The sequence below is a fragment of the Etheostoma spectabile genome, chromosome 1 (genome assembly GCF_008692095.1).
Source record: "Etheostoma spectabile isolate EspeVRDwgs_2016 chromosome 1, UIUC_Espe_1.0, whole genome shotgun sequence".
In the NCBI taxonomy this organism is placed as follows: domain Eukaryota; kingdom Metazoa; phylum Chordata; class Actinopteri; order Perciformes; family Percidae; genus Etheostoma; species Etheostoma spectabile.
This window is the reverse complement of record NC_045733.1, coordinates 28089586-28106002: the sequence shown is the minus strand read 5'-3', so window position 1 is coordinate 28106002 and position 16417 is coordinate 28089586. Positions and strand designations below refer to the sequence as shown.

General features: G+C 45.5%; 1 protein-coding gene and 1 long non-coding RNA gene across 2 annotated transcripts in view; one reads left to right on the top strand and one right to left on the bottom strand.

Annotated features, from left to right (window-relative positions):
- The window catches only part of LOC116689902 (synaptotagmin-5), an 11588-nt gene extending 6831 nt beyond the window's left edge, over positions 1-4757 (top strand). Inside the window, exons 3-5 of the mRNA XM_032516578.1 lie at positions 385-556; positions 3087-3253; positions 4250-4757. Coding sequence (XP_032372469.1) covers positions 385-556; positions 3087-3253; positions 4250-4399 — 489 coding nt within the window. The 3' untranslated portion in view covers positions 4400-4757. The remainder of the gene's footprint in view (positions 1-384; positions 557-3086; positions 3254-4249) is intronic.
- The window catches only part of LOC116689908 (uncharacterized), a 16914-nt gene continuing 2452 nt past the window's right edge, over positions 1956-16417 (bottom strand). The window contains exons 2-4 of the long non-coding RNA XR_004332119.1: positions 14564-14568; positions 11305-11314; positions 1956-2156 (exon numbers count right to left, since the gene is read on the bottom strand). This is a non-coding gene — a long non-coding RNA (uncharacterized LOC116689908). The remainder of the gene's footprint in view (positions 2157-11304; positions 11315-14563; positions 14569-16417) is intronic.

The window sequence follows — 16417 nt, the reverse complement described above, 5'->3', positions numbered from 1 at the left end:
TATATATATATATATATATATATATATATATATATCCTTCTGATGAAGAAAACACTAATACAAATTGAAACTCCTAAACTGCTCCTTTACTTTGGCAGGCAGTGATTCGCTGCGAATCTCTATGAAGGGGCACTGAAACCTTGATTCTGAAACGCCTCAGTCGACTCATTTACTGACAGAACTAGAAACATATTCATAAGCATGAGTTTTAAATGCTTTACAGCTTGAATCTGCTCCATTTTCTTTGTTTCTTTCCTTAGTTTTGTTTCCTTTTAATTCCCAGCCTGGATGAAGGAAACATCTGCTCAGTGAAAGAAGACATTTTACCCCTCTTGCTAAATTTCTCACATTTATTTTTAAATGTATCTCTCCTTCCACCCTAAGAGTGTGAGTTCTCAGGAAACGCTGGGTCATAGGAAGAGCTCGGTGTGCGTGCCGCGAGCTTTGGGCCAGCTGTTCATCCTGCTGCAGTACCAGACGCTCGCCCAACGCATCAAGGTGTTGGTCCGAAAGGCTGAGAACCTGGCAAAGCTCACACGGATACCAGGAGCGCCAGGTAAAGACCAAAATTTGTTTATATCCAAACAATAAAATATAGTGGTTTGCCATACGTGTTTCTTGATCTGTTGCACCTAACGGCGTGTTCCAAATCTGTAGTTATGGTCTGGTTTAACTGATGGCAACTGCAACTACTTAAGGTAGGTTAGGGAAAGATAGCAATGTAACGCTACTTTTATATTTGCTTCAGAAGAGTTTTCTTGTCTGTAAAAAAGGTTTTTTAAGCATTTGGACACATGACTTGGTAAGTAGAATCCTAAAGACACAATAACAACCGGTTTGGGATGAGTTCTCTCAGTTGCAGATGTTAAGTAAAACTGTTATACATGTGAGTCAAATTCTTTATCCTTCTATTTGTAAGAGTGAGAAAGTTATTTTATTGAAAACAGCTTCCTGCCGCTGCTGGAAAGGTGGTTGATGAGAGCTGAGAGAGTGAACCAAAATAACGCTGTAGGGCGAGAAAGTAAAAAAACACAGAGCTGAAAGATGTTAAAACACTGTAAAGCTGAGTGGAAATGCAGCGTCAAGTGGGCATTGTCTGTAGGATCCTCACTGCGAGCAACAATTCAAAGTAGTCATGTGAACTATTAAAAATACTAGGTATTGGCACTTTAAGGGACCATCCACACTTTTTGGTGCAAACGCACATGTTTTGCATCGTTTTTGGCCGACGCACTTTTTTAAAACCTGGTCCCGGGGTGACAAAAATTAAAAAACGGCGCCATTGCGGCTTCGTTTTGCATACTTGCATATCGATGATGTCATTGCCACAACCCTCGACCTCTATTCTTCAACCTCTTATCCTGCGACAACGTCTCATAACAACAACAATGGCGGACTACGTGCTTGTTTTCCTGCTGGAGAAAATTATGAGCCTATTAGGATTACTAGGGCAAAATAATATGCTCCTTATTGTGTTTTTGATTTCTTCTTCTACTGTCTGTTTGTATACAGCCCGCAAGCTTATGCGCATGCTCTGCCTCTTCTTCTCCGTTTTCTGTGAATTTCTGTGCAGAAACAGGGCCACCTATAGGCCTGGAATATGAAGTAGAGTGTTGAGTCATTTACAAATGGATCAGTTTAGACACAAATATTCTTGAACCGATGCCAGGGAAGATGAGGAAAAAAGATTGTTTTGGTACATGTGGACATGGCCTATGAACAGACTCTTAGTATTTTATCTGAAAAGGCTTCCAATTATAAGACCTTCAATGTATTTGAACCTTTTCTCAGTTGAGAACCCTCAAGTTCCAGCCTGCACTTTGCAAATATTTTTATTATACTGACACCGTAAGCTGCAACACACACCGGTAGACATGGACACTGTCTCAAAAGCCTCTGTCTCTATTCTCCTCTTCATAGCTTGTTCATACCAGCCATGTTGGCTTGTCATAGTAGGAAAAGCACAGGTGTATTCAAAACCATTAATGATGGCTGCATTGCACTTAGGAAAGGCACTGGTATTGTGCATGTTGACTCACTGAAATAGCTTACTGGGAAACTTAATGGAATTGAGCCATTGTTAAGGTTATCAATTTCAGCTGTACTTTTCCTGCTATGACAATTCAAAAAGGTCTGCTGGGAAAAAAGGTTCATTGCTTCAGCCACAGTCAGACAGATCGGATCCTTTATTGGCTTGTAGTATAATCAGATTAGGAACCGATCAGCCCGGTGTCATTTCCCTTCCTGTCTGTATCATATTTCACTACCTCTGATTTTAAGCTCTGCTTTGATGATGCTGGTTTGGAGAGGAGGAAAGAGAAGATTCTGCAAGGCAAGGCAAGGCAAGGCAGCTTTATTTGTAAAGCCCATTTCAGCAACAGGGCAATTCAAAGTGCTTAACATAAAATCAGTTAAACAGATAAAACACAAGTACAAACAGTTAAAAATCATAAGCATTAAAAACCGATAAAACACATGAATAGACAGTTAAAAACAAAATAGAAACATTAGGACACATAAAACACAAGAATAAAAGTTCTAGTTCTAGTTAAGAGGAAAACAACTTGAATGTTTTGGTTTCCCCACACTTAAAGTGAGTTTGAGGCTACGTGGTTGGTAATTTGTTCTTTTTGAGTTTCAGGATCAAATTGTTTCTGAAATAAGTAAATACTGTACATGCTGTTTGCGGATGCATGATGCGTGTATGACAATGACACGCTTTTTAATTTAGTGAATCTAATTAGCATGTTAAAATGGATTTACAAGGGAAATCATGTTTTGCAAGGGATGATGCATAGAGTGGAGAAGGGTTCAGAGAGGGTTAGATGCGGATGAGGATGTAGACTGCGTAGACTGTTCCATGTGCAGATAAAACAACACACAAGACTGCAGGGATGTGTACATTGATTCACAACAAACCAACCACAAAATTAGAAGATTTTGTACTAATGTTTTCGCTGCTCCTTTCGTATATTTTTTACCCCTGTAGAAAGTTCATCAAAAATATTGTATGACATAAATAAATAAAAACAAGTCTGAATTAAATAAAACAAAATCATGATTGTGGTGTAATTGCTTCTCCATAGACCACTACGTTGTCATCAACCTGCTTCAGGATGGGAAAATAATTGGTACCAAGGAGACCAAAGGGGCCAGTGGTGCCAACCCCGTCTGGAACGCTCCATTCTTGTTTGACTTGCCCTCTGGTGACATCGCCCAGCTACCATTGGTCCTTGAGTTTATCGTCATGCAGGTAAGATGTTCTACATTCGTTGGCAAAGTCCCTGATACTATATAGCCTACATTACATGTTAAACAGTGACATTCCATTTTATGTTAGTATGCTGAGATATTATGGAGCTAGAACAGAGACAGTAACCTTTGGTATTGAACCAAAAATTTGGCATGGAAACAACAAATATTGGCACTGAAAAATGTAGTTTGTCAGTTAATGTGTTACGCCTGTTAGTGTGCGTGTGATTTGCTTAGAAACCTGTCACTCAGCAGCCATACTTGTGACTGGAGAGAAATTATGGGGGAGGGGCGTTGAGGTGCTGTGCCAGTGTTAGCAGCAGGTATAGGGAGCGGAACTCGTTCTCTTAATACATCCATGACGGAGCAAATGAGAGACACAAGCCGGGTCAAGCCGTGTAATAAGACTGGCCTTAGGGGTCCTAAAGGACAGGAATTACTAAGGACAGGAGTTATTATAAAGACTAGATCATGGAGAGATAAACAGACTTACTTCATATTTGGAGGTTCCAGGTGAACTTGAGGAAGACATTGCAGATATGTGGTTTTAATACATTTGTGAGGATCCCTGTGGAGGTGCAGTCTCTCGCCAGTAGCCTATGTAAATGACCTGTAATAACCACGCCCTCTTTGTCCCTCCTCTCAGGCCCCTCTTCCCTAAACCAAAACCGTGAGAGAAAGTTGAAACTGAAAACAAGTGACATTGTAAAAATCACTGTCACTGAAATGACACAGACATCAACAAAAAATGTAGATTGACATTGAAAAACCTACCATAATGCAAATGTCAAAGTGAAATAATATAATAGGATTGTGAGATTATTACTTTTTGATGTTTGTGTTTTATATACCAGTTCAACATTTTCATTGCCAATATTTGTTGTTTCAATGCCAAATTTTATATACCACATGTTACTGTCACTGTTCTAGCTCCATAAGGTATTAGTAACTGGATATTTTCACAGTTGTTAATTCAGACATGTCTATGTATGCACAGGGCCGTCTGTACACCAAGAGCAGTATTCTGGGCCGCGTTCTGATTGGCAGCGATGCCACAGAGGCGGGACAAGGACACTGGAAAGAAATGTGCAGTCGGGGGCAAATAGAGACAGCTCGCTGGCACATCATCCAATCAGATGTACTGTAGGACTGATTGACAGACTGTGGGACTGCGCTGCTGTCCATCAGCTGCCCAGTGAGTGGAACGCAGAGAGGCGGAGTGGGAATAACATGCGATTGGGGTGCACATGCATCAAAGTATTTCTTCTTAGTCATTTTATTTCTGATTTTAGATTTCCATGTTAATCATTATCAACAGATAATGTTCATGAATGAAATAACTGGTCAAGCTGTTTTAGGGAGAGACACACATCTACATGGTCCATGAGTATGGAGCAGGGATGTGCAGCAGCTTTCACCATGTCAACAGTATTCTGCATCCCAGCATTACCTTTGTGGTTATTTCCATCGTCAGTTCTTAAAACTGTAGTCTGTTTACCTGTATCATTTGGGTTCTATTTCGTATAGGCTTCGCCCTCTAAGGGCTACGCTATTGGGTTTATCCCTTCGCGCATGCGCAGTCGTGAAGATTTTCTTTCCCCCCCTAGCTCCAGCTCGGGCCTCAACTACGTCCGCATTTACTGCATATATACAAGCGGACCTTTGTTCGACTCCCACTTTTTCTTCAACTTCGCAGTATGAAGTCAAGCTCACACGTCCCCGTGCCCGTGTCTGCCCCTCCTGCCGACCGCCTACATCCTTCCGCCGACCTCCACCCCGCTTGCGAGGCCTGCCTGGGTGCCGTTCACCCGGCCAGGCCTCACCCCCCACCCTCCTGCCAGTTTTGCGCCCGCCTGTCGTCTAAAGAGCTAACTCGACGGGCGGAAGTTTTCTGGTTTGCCAGGCTGGCGGGACGGAGACGGCAGCTGGGCAGACAGACAGAATCCGCGCACCTTGGACCGCTGACGGACGGCGTTTTCGACGAGTATGGTCCGCTGACTCCGCTCTCTTGACAGCCCTCCATCACCGGTTTCCCCTCCTCCCCTCTGAGGGTCCCCCTCCTCCCCTTTGGGGGATTGGGCCTCGAGACGGCGATTGATGCTTTCCCGCTGGAGCTCTCTCCGTCTCCCGAACCGGCCTGGGGCACCGCCCAGCGCTTCCCCTTTGCCCCACCCCTCCAGCCTCCACCGCTAAGCTCTCTTCGCCGACCTGCCGGAGATCATAAGGAGGCGCGCAGCTTAGAGGCTAGCTCTCGCGCCGCGGAGCTCCAGCCCCCGCTCGCGGCCTTTTGAGCGGTGATGTTTATGCCCAGGAGCCGCCCTCTTCACGGGCCCCACTCTGGCCGCGCTTCCGAGCTTCGGCCATTTGTGGAGGAGGCTTTCCTCCAGCCGGGAAACTGAAGGCTCCCGTCTCTCGCTATGCCCCGTTTACTCGGGTTCAGGCGATACGGACGCAGGTTTTCCTTCAGTCCCTCCCCTGGAGGGGAGCCTGGGCGTCCATTTTCTTCCAAAGCTACTTTCTTTGGCCACCGAAGCCCAGCCTCCCTCTCCCCAGATCAGTGTGCGCTCAAGTCACTGACCGGGCCCACCAATGTGCCGCCCAGGGCTGGCGGCACAAAACAACATCGCCTTACTGGCCTCCGCCGCCTCCGCGATGGCCACTACTCCCGCGCCCTCCCCTCGGACTTGCCACGAGATTGGTAAGGCTATGACCGCCATCCTTACCCTGACCACGCGTCCCGGGTGGCGCTGTCCAGGTGATGGCTTGGCAACTGTGGCCCCGAAACATCGGGCTCCACATGTCTCAGCTGCCAGCGGACATTAGACGCGAGCTTCTGTACGGTCCCATAGCCCCCGATGGACTATTTGGGCCCGCCTACAGACTGCCACGTCTCATCTCCATCAGCGGCGGGGGACGCCAGCGCTTCGAGGCTCGCTCGGAAGGCTCCTCCTCAACAGCACCACCGTCGCCATGACAACCGTCACAAGGAACGCCCCGCAGCACCGCTGCGGCTGCGTCTTCCCAAGCTTCGGTCGGGGCCCCCACCCGTCCCCCTCCGCAGCACAGACGATGCCACACGCCCGTCAACCTGCACAGCCAACAGTCCCTGTTGCTCTAAACAGGGCACTGTATGACAGTTGTTCCCCACCAAGCACACACCAGGCCGTCGCCGCGAGCGGCGCCACTGCGTCCCCTCTGCGCAGGCCGAAATGAGCTGTCCCCCACGGACGACGACGCTTGTCCACCCCCACTCCCCACGGCGATGCCCGGGGCGGGGGTGTCGGTTAACCCAGTGACCGCTCCCCCCCACACGCGCGCCCGGCGCCACTGCCCTTTCGAAAAGCCCTACCATGGGCTGGGCGACGCGATCACTCGTCTCGCCACAGCGGCGGGATGGGCCTCTGCGCTCCCTGCTTGCCATGTCGGTGAACAACACTCAGACATGTGCTCGCCCACTGTCGAGTGCAGCGCGGCAGGGATTGGCTTGACACACATGGACTCGTGGATGTCAAAGCTGATAACACGGGGTTACACACTCCAGTTCGCCTCCCCCCCGCCCCCTTTCGCGGGTGTGTTGGAGACGACGGTTTCATCCCTGGCAGAGTCGACCGCAATGCGTCAGGTTAGAAGGGTTGCTGGCGAGCGGAGCTATTTCCCGCTCCCTCCAGGGGAGAAAACGAGGGTTTTTACTCTCGCTATTTTCTCACCCCGAAGAAGTCAGGAGGACTGCGTCCCATCCCGACCTGTCGAAATTCAACCGGTATGTCATGGAGCGCCCCTTCCACATGCTCACCATCAGCACGTGTTGGAATGTCGCCCCAACGATGGTTTACATCCGTGGATCTGAAAGACCGCTTACTTTCCATCCAAATCATTCCCAGGCACAGAAATTCCTGCGCTTCTCCTTCCAAGGGGCCCGTTCCCAGTTCAACCGCTGCTGTTCGGATACTCACTAGCCCCCCGCACCTTTTCCAAGTGCATGAGAACGGCGCTCCACCTCTACGAGAGGGGCATCAGAGTCCTCTTTTACTTGGACGATCTGCTCATTCTAGCCCCCTCTCGGGAGCGGGCGGCGCTGCACACTATGGAGGTTCTGCAGCACCTACAAACCTGGTTTTTTGCCATAAATTGGAGAAGAGCGCCCTCGTCCCCGCACATCGATAGTTTATCTGGGCGTAGACATGAGCTCGATCAGCATGAGAGCCAGGCTGTCAGCACCGAGGCAGGAAGCCCTGACTTCTCTGTTGTCCCGCTTCAGGCCGCGCGCGACAGTGCCAGCGCTGTCAGTTATGCTCTCTGGCTGATGTCCGCGGCACACACGGTGGTCCCCCTGGGTCTCCTCCACATGAGGAAGTCCAGAGTGGTTTTCACCGCCAGCGGCTCGATCCCATTCGCCACAATGGCGAATGCTGTCCATCCCTCATTCCCTCCAATCAACCTGGCATACTGGGGAGTCCCCAAACCCTGTCTTCCGGGGTTCCCCTGGGCAGAGTGACGTCATATGTGACGTGAACACAGACGCGTCCCTCACTGCTGGGGGGGAATGTGCGAGTCACAGGTGGTGGGAGGGGCCTGGCCTCCTCCCCCTCTCCCTCACATAAACTGCCTGGAGCTGTCCACGTGTTTAAGGTGTTGAACCACTTTCACCCGTGGTGACGGGGAGGCATGTTGTAGTACGACGGACAACATCACGGCGGCGGCATTCATAAACCGCCAGGGCGGCATACCTCACCCGGCTGTTAGAAATAGCCAGACCCTCCTGCTGTGGGCGCACAGCCACCTGCTGTCTCTCAAAGCAGTAATATCCCCGGGATTTTGAACCGGCAGCCGACTTGATGTCGAGGGGGGGCCCTCCCACAACGAGTGGATTAATCCCACTATCGTTCAAACGTTATGGAGCAGGTTCGGGAAGCGAGGTGGATCTTTCGCTTCACGGAGAACACCATGCACACTGTGGTTCTCCTTGACCGCCGGGACAACCCTCCCCTCGGCGTAGACGCCTTCTCCCACAAACCCGGCCCAAAACCCTCCTATATGCTTTTCCCCCGGTCCCCCTGATCCCTCGCCTCCTGGAGCGCGTCCGGAGGAGGATCTGTTAATTGTTCTGGTGGCACCGGAGCGCACGGCGCGTCCTGGTTCCCAACCCTCGTTCAGCTGCTGGTGGCTCCCCCCTGGCAGATTCTGTGCGGAGAGACGCACTATCGCAGCTGACGGTGCGATCTGTCATCCCCCAGTGATAAATCAGAGACTGTGGGGCTGTTGCTGAGCGGGAGCGCTTACAGAGATTAGGCTTGCCCCCCGCCGTGGTACGCACTATCCAGGGCTCCAGAGCCCCCTCTACCATAGCAGCGGCTACGCAGGGCGCTGGTCTGCCTTCCAGCGCTGGCACAGAGAGACGCGAACCCCACATCGTGTCCCCTACCTCTCGTGCTGACGTACCTACAACCTCTGGTGGATAATGATTTGGCTCCACTACAGTCAAAGCATACGCAGCAGCCCATCTCATCCTGTCACGAAGGTTTCGGTGAGAGGACAGTTTTTGCCATCCCCTGGTGAAACGTTTCCTGAAGGGGGTTAGGCGTCAAAACGGCGTGTTCCCCCCTCGCCCCCCAATGGACCTCTCTGGTGCTGCGGGCTCTGGGGAAGCCCCCCTTTGAGCCCTTGACACAGGCTTCGCTCAGAATGCTGTCGCTTAAGCCAGCATTCTCCTTGCCCTAACGTCGGCCAAAGAGTGAGTGATTTATGTGCACTGTCAGTTTCTCCGTCCTGCCTCTCCATTAGAGGGGACGGGAGCGCAGCACCTTACAGCCAATCCCTCCTTCACACCGAAGACTTTAACTAGTTCTTTTCGGTCAAGGTGTTTTTCCCTCGAGGTTTGTTTTTTCCCCCCACCTCCCGCTACCGGTGCGGAGGAGGCTTCCCACCGGTTGTGTCCGTGCGCGCTTGTCCAATACATTTTACGCACGGCAAATATCGGAAACTCGCAGCTGTTTGTGCATTTATGAGAACACTCCCAAGGATCACCCTCTCAAACATCGTCTGTCTCACTGGCTGTGCAGGCTATTACCCAGGCTTATACTCGAAGGGAAGAGAGCCCCCCCAAGACATTCGGGTCACTCTACGAGGGCCCTGTCGGCGTCTGCGCTCTATTTAAAGGCATGGCAGTAGCCGACATTTGCGCGCGCAGCCTCCTGGCTTCCCCGTGCCCCTTCATCCGCTTTTATCTGCGAGATATGTCTGAATCTTCCATGTCTCATGCGGTTTTTGTCCACAGTCAGTGACGCGTAATGCCGCGCTGAATTGTGCAAAAAAAAAAAAAAAAAAAAAAAAAACGGATGCCTTGATTGTTGCCAATCTCCTTCACACCTATTGCTGAATGACCCTGCCTGCTGTCTCACCTCTCCTGTACCTGGGGTATTTCTTGTGAGACACGTTTTTTATCTCATACATTGTCATAATCATGTTGCACGCACGGAGGTAATCATGTCTCTCCGTTGCATGCGCGACAGGATCAATCCCGCTTAACCCCCATTAATCATTGTACTACTGCATCATATTGCGGGCCACTGAACTTATCCGGCCACGCCATTGGCAGGGCAGGCTTTGTCAGAAGATGACTCTGACCCCTCTGTACATTGTTGCTGGGGCAATGTGTGTATGTTCGCTTGTGACCTTGTGCCGCAGGTGCATTGACTACTCACTTCGCCCTAACCCATACGTAGCCCTTAAGGGCAGCCTATACGAAATAGAACGTTAGTTACTTTGTGTAACTCCAGATCTATTAGTATAGGCGTAGCCCTCTAAGGTCCGGCCACCTGCTCCTAGAACATTATTTGAAGAAAAAGCTGTGTTTTGGAGTCGAACAACGGTGCCTCCTGTATATATGCAGTAAATGCGGACATTGAGGCCCGAGCTGGACGCTAGGCGGAAAAGAAAATCTTCACGACTGCGCATGCGCGAAGGGATAGCCCTTAAGGGCTACGCCTATACTAATAGAATCTGGAGTTACCAAAGTAACTAACGTTGTGTGCAACTTGTGCTGGTGTTGTGGTACTGTTTATATTGTGCCCAGAGGCTACAAATGTTGTGTTGAAAGTTATAGAGCATACAGTATATGTTGCTACACAATTGTGTATTACTGTGCCATAATTTGTCCACATACAGTACTGTAAACACCTCTCCTCACGATTATGTACGAGGCCGTTGCAGTGGCTTCACTTTGTGTCGCATGCCTGCTAAATCTTTTCCTTTGATCAGTTCCCAGAAGGATTTGTAAGTTGTGTTCTCTTGTCATCCACTGGAAGCTACAATAAACATTGGTTGGTTCACACATGCCACAACCCAGTTCTGTATTAAATGTATACTTACATGGCTTAAAGATTTCTATAATAATTCCAACTTTTTTCAACAAAATGCTAAACAGATAAATACAAGACTGAATAGCCACTTTACATTTTGTCTGCTGCGTTGCTGTGCAACATGAGGTCTTTAGCCAATAGATTGTGACCAAGCAGCAGAATTACCAAAAACATTATTGACTGTCATGTAATACTCATACACTGTGGAACCCTTGCTATTGGATTTTATTATTTAAAACAATCTGCAGCTGTGTCTTCTCAATCCAAGAGAAGCCTCAATGAAGAATAGCATTGATTGCATGATGACTTTAGCATGGACTTGCTTTTCTCTGGAGTCATTGTAAAACAGAAACAGATGTGGTCTATTTTAGACAGACTTGCAGAATCAATATAAGACAGTCAAAAACCAACAATGAATGAAATCATCTGCCATTCAGTCAGTTAGTCAATCAATGCCAAATTCATCACATATAGATATATTTTTGAATTAAATAATGAAGATATTACTCTGTGGGATAGGACTATTATTGTTCTTCATCTTTATAGCCACACGACACATTAATTAAACTTCAATTCTAGGGTTTAAACTGACATTTGTCTGGCCAAAATTTATCAACATTAAAATATTCAGCACCCGTCACATATATAGTATAATAATGACAGAAAATGTCATGTGTTTTTCATATTAACATACAACATTTTTGCTTTCTAGGAAGGAATTCTGTTTGTATTAGTAGTATATTGACCATGTTGATGCCTGCTGGTGACATGTATTGTCTCAACTGTATATGAATGGCTTTGCTTTCAAAAGGGAACAATTTCAAATAAATTAAAATACATTGTTATTATATAAAAGGAAGTTTGCCAAAGAGGTGGATTTTATTAAGATTTTGAGTATTGTTTTCTTTGAAAAAGATGATTACAATGTATACATACATGTTTGTGAAAAGGATCATGTCAATTTGGTCATTTTATGCATTCAAAATATTAAAAATCTTTGGCAATATATAGAGAGTTTTCATTCTGCTGACAGACACCACATCACATTCACATAACTGTGAAACAAAATAAAGAGGAAACATGTTCAGTCTATCTAAAGCAACATTAGAAATCCACTGCATTGTGATTTTCATGTTTTGCTTGAATGAAAATCTATCCATAATGATTTTATGTTTTTATGTTGCAAGGAGGGAGAGGTTGGCTGCTACTGTTCTGAACACACTTGGCTATTGGCTGCTGCATTTGGAGTTTATGATAGTTCAACCTTTTCAACTTTTTGTAGCCCAACCATGGCAACCAGGGAAACCACAGCCAGGGAAATGACACAGGAGAGAATTCTATCAGCAAAAGGTTCCCTGAATCCTTTTTACCAACAAAAAACAACTTGCAGCATGAGCTTCAAAGTTATTATATCAATCATGTAATTTTGCTAACTAGCATATCTCGCATCTTTTTTTAGCTGCATGATTAGATTAAATTACTGTAGGTGGATAGCAGCAGCCTTTGGTGTGTGGTACAGGTAATTGGTTGCGTGAGAGGTAGTTAGGAGCCACAGTGATGGCGTTGCGCCTTCTTGCGTCAATTCAAAATACACTGACACCACCAGTAGCAGAGAGCCTAAGTAAGCACCGTCAGAGTCTACAGCCATGCTAGAAACTCTATACCAACTGGACTTTAGTTTAGTTTAGTTTATTAGTTTGCGTGTAATGTCACCCCCTTTATTTAACTGTACAGTATAAGGAGCAACTTTAGCCTCTACAGCTAATTTCCAACTGTAGTCCTTGACCAGTTGTCAATAGACATCCTAAAATACAATAACTTGGGCAGAGCTGTGAGCTTTGAGCCAAATGCTAACGTCATCATGCTAACATGTTCACAATGACACTGCTAACATGGTAAGGTTTACCATGTTTGTCGTCTTATTTTAGTGTGTAAGCATGCTAACATTTGCTAAACACAAAGCACAGGGGAAAAAGTTTGGCAGGTATTTGATTACAAATTTAAACATGCTGTAGGATTGGACGGACAATTCCCTCAAAGCCATGAACGCCAACATCATGGTTGGCGACTCGACAAAAAAATTGCCAGTCATTAGGGATCCTTCCTTTAGGGGAAAATGAATGTCTTCCCGTGGCTTTAATAGTTGGGGGGATATATAGTTATGTCTGGCCCACAGTGGTGGACCGACAGACATGCCATTGCCATCCATAGAGTGATGTAGCTAGCATGGCTAAACCTGGCTGTAATGATGATGTCACTAAGAGACAACTGCTGGAACTGGTCCAGAGATGGTGATTAATTAAGCTCCTCTGACGTTATGACAGCCATCGTAGTGATTTTATATGAATATAGGGACATTTTCTGCTTCGCACCTAAAAGTCTTTCACTCTATAAAATGACAGTCAATGAAACACAATTGTCTGTAATATTAGTAAACTACAACTCTACAAGCCCACAGAGACACTGGCCTTGATGATCTGATTACTGGAACAGAATTCAGTTTTAATGCAGAATGTCCCTTCAATCCCTGTTCCTATTTGTGAGACATATAGCCTGCAAACCTTTCCTCTGTTTTTTTTCCACCTGGATTTTTAACCCTGCTTGCCTTCAAATCATCTGCTCCTGGCAGACATGTAGTGGCAACTGTATGCATCATGATTATATATTTAAGTTATTGTTTCCTGTTCACAGTCTAAGACATCCATCAGATAGCTATAAATACCCATAGGATGTGCAATCCAAAGGAGACGTCATCTAACTCCTGGGGTGATCTCATGTCACATCGGACCACCAAACAAATGTGACTATTGCCACACAAACACACACATATCCTAACAGTACACACACCAATGCACACACCCACACAAAAAGCCAGGGCTTGTGTCATTATGAGTCAGAAAACCCTCACAATTTGTAAAATGTGAAAAATGTATATCTCATGAGCCCCGTTGAATGGAAAACACATTCTCTCACCTAATTACACTCATCATATCAAGTCATGCTTGCCATTCATGGCCCCCTTCCTCACCCTGTCATATGAACTTTCTCTATCCAGATTTGCTTGAGGTTACTCCAGGAGGTCTTGAGCAAAGTTAAAAATAGTTTCATTTGATTGTTGGTTTATTTAATGTATTTATTTGTAAGTTTGCACAAAATAAGAATGTATCTGGTATTTTTTATACCTAACTGTGGACACCCTAAGTATAAACTTAATGATGCAGGCAGTAAAATAAAGTCAACCTATATAAAAATATAACCATGTTGACACTGAGCAGATGGACACTATGTTCTCTCCCACATAAAGACAGAAAAACAAACGCCAACTCTGTCCAGTCCAGTAAGCACCATTCAGACTAGCTTATTGGAAGGACCAGCTTATTGGAATAAGTTACCTGTTAGATGCATTTCAACTTGGTATGTTTAAAAAAAAAAAGATTTTTTGTGACCTTTTTAGGCCTTTATTTTTGACAGGACAGCTTAGACATGGAAGGGGAGTGAGAGGGTCAATGACATGCCGCAAAGGGCCACAAGTCAGAACCAAACCCTCAGCCGCTGAGTCGAGGAAAAAGCCTCTGTAAATGGGCATGCGCTCTACCAGATGAGCTCCCCAATGTGCAAAAATGTATTGTTTATATTGTATTTGGTGAGGGTGATCCACTCACACTCTACTGCTTAAGTTATTGGCCCTTTTGGCCACCTAGTGGTTGTAATATAATATCTTTTGTTTTGTTTTTGGTTTTCCCCCTCTTGTATGTACTACACACTATAATTGCAGTTCTACTTTTAATTATCTCATTAGAAATTGTTACAACAAAGCTTTGTTGCAGACACATCCAAATTACACATCATACAGTATAAAAAAGTATGCTGCGATTGTGATATGCAGTACTGATACACCCTCCAAAAGTGAGATGGTACAGGTGCTTTTTATCCTATTAAACAAATTTAAACACAGTCCCTGAACACACCTCTATTGGTCTGACTGTCGACTGTGTTTTGGCATTATTGATCCACACTTGCCAGCTTCTCTGCCTGTCTGTGCACCTGTCTGGGTGTAGCTTAAGTCAGTAATAATTCCACAGTGCATGGATCATACTGACAGAGTTTTATCCATGTGTGTGAGGGTGCAGGCATCGCAGATGGCTTGTGTTGAAGAACAATCTGGTGTTGGTTTATAAAATGGAGAACTTAGATTAGCATAGAAACTATCATTGCTAACCATTAAATCTGGCTAATGATTTGGGAATGATCTCCAGCCTTACGGAGTTCTAACATCCTCCACACTGCACAGCAGGACACATCTGTGACTCACTGTTTTAGTTTGGTGCTTCTCCGGTTGCCTTTTCCAGACCCACGGTCTGACATTTACTGCCTGCCACTCTGCATCTGCTTTCATCTGAGGAGACGGCAGGGCCTTTCTGTTTTGAAGAACAGGGAACGTGTTCTCCACTATGCTAAATTGGATGCAGAGGCGTGCCACCTGCTGTATGCTCAGCTCAAAGCTTTTCCAGTGCAGCAATGAAAAAAAGTTTAAAAAAAATACAAAAGTCTCTTTCAGTACACAGAAAAAAGTCAATATAGGAAACAAAATTACCCCACACACTGCCTTACTAGAAAAGATGATAATTTATAACTATGGAAACAAAGTGATAGAGACCACTTGGCATTTTGAAATTAAACTTAGCAAGAACTCAAAGGTATATATCATGATCAAAGAGGCCTAAAGATAAGTGGGAGTAAATTAGATGTTTGAGTATGCAGTATCACATGTGAACTCCATTCTAAAACAGATATGGTCAAATAAAATGCAGTTGTGAATATTACCTCAGTGTTCTTGCCTCAGGCTAATTCACATGACTGTCTCACCCCATCTTGGCCACATGTATTGACTGTGCTCTGCTTCCACTCAGCACCCAAATCAATAGCAGTGGAGAACTATACCTTCAGAGTGCACAGGCTGTCAGTAACCTCTTCTGTCATCCTTGAGTAGTCCGTTACGTGTACGTAAATGGTTAAATGCACTGTAACCCCCAGTTGGAAGAATGCTGCACTGCACAATCCCAGACAGAATAACAACATGATGAAAAGACAAGAGAGTATTTCCCTGTTGTCTGCTTCCTCCAAACTTCATCCAAACCAATCACAATGGTGTAAACACTTGTTGATCAGACATCTCAGCTTCAGATTTATAGATTTGAAGTTTTAATTTATAAACAAATTGTGCTTGTACTTATATATGTTTTACTGCATTTCAAATGTGACCAATATTGTGCTGTTTTTAGGCAATACATCCATGCATTTAGTCAGTGACTTACAGTACACATACATCACATTCTTAAATTGCTTTATGTATTTGCTTAAACAATGAGGTTGACATCCAACTGAGTAACCCTACGCATCATGAAAATACAAATTAAAATGTTGTAAGAGTAAGTGGATTTTTCAATTTTGGAGCATTATTTATTTTTTAAATAACATATGTTAATGAACAAAACTCGCATTTTCCATGTTCACAGTAATTTAAGTGCTTTGTAATGTCTTGATTTAACAAATGATTTCCTGGCCAGACTGTGTGAACTAGGAAACGTGGACCATGATTCCTAGCAAAACTGCTTGAACGTCGCCCTCATGTGGATCTCTGAGGAAAAGCAGCTAGCTGCTGGACAAAACAATCACTGAAGTGAACTACACAAGAAAAAGGACTGATATGTGAGGTTAATTACAGAAGCATCACAAAAAGGGCTGTTTTTGATAGTTTAGAACAGCATGTGAGAAAAAGGCAGCTGTGTGTGTGTGTGTGTGTGTGT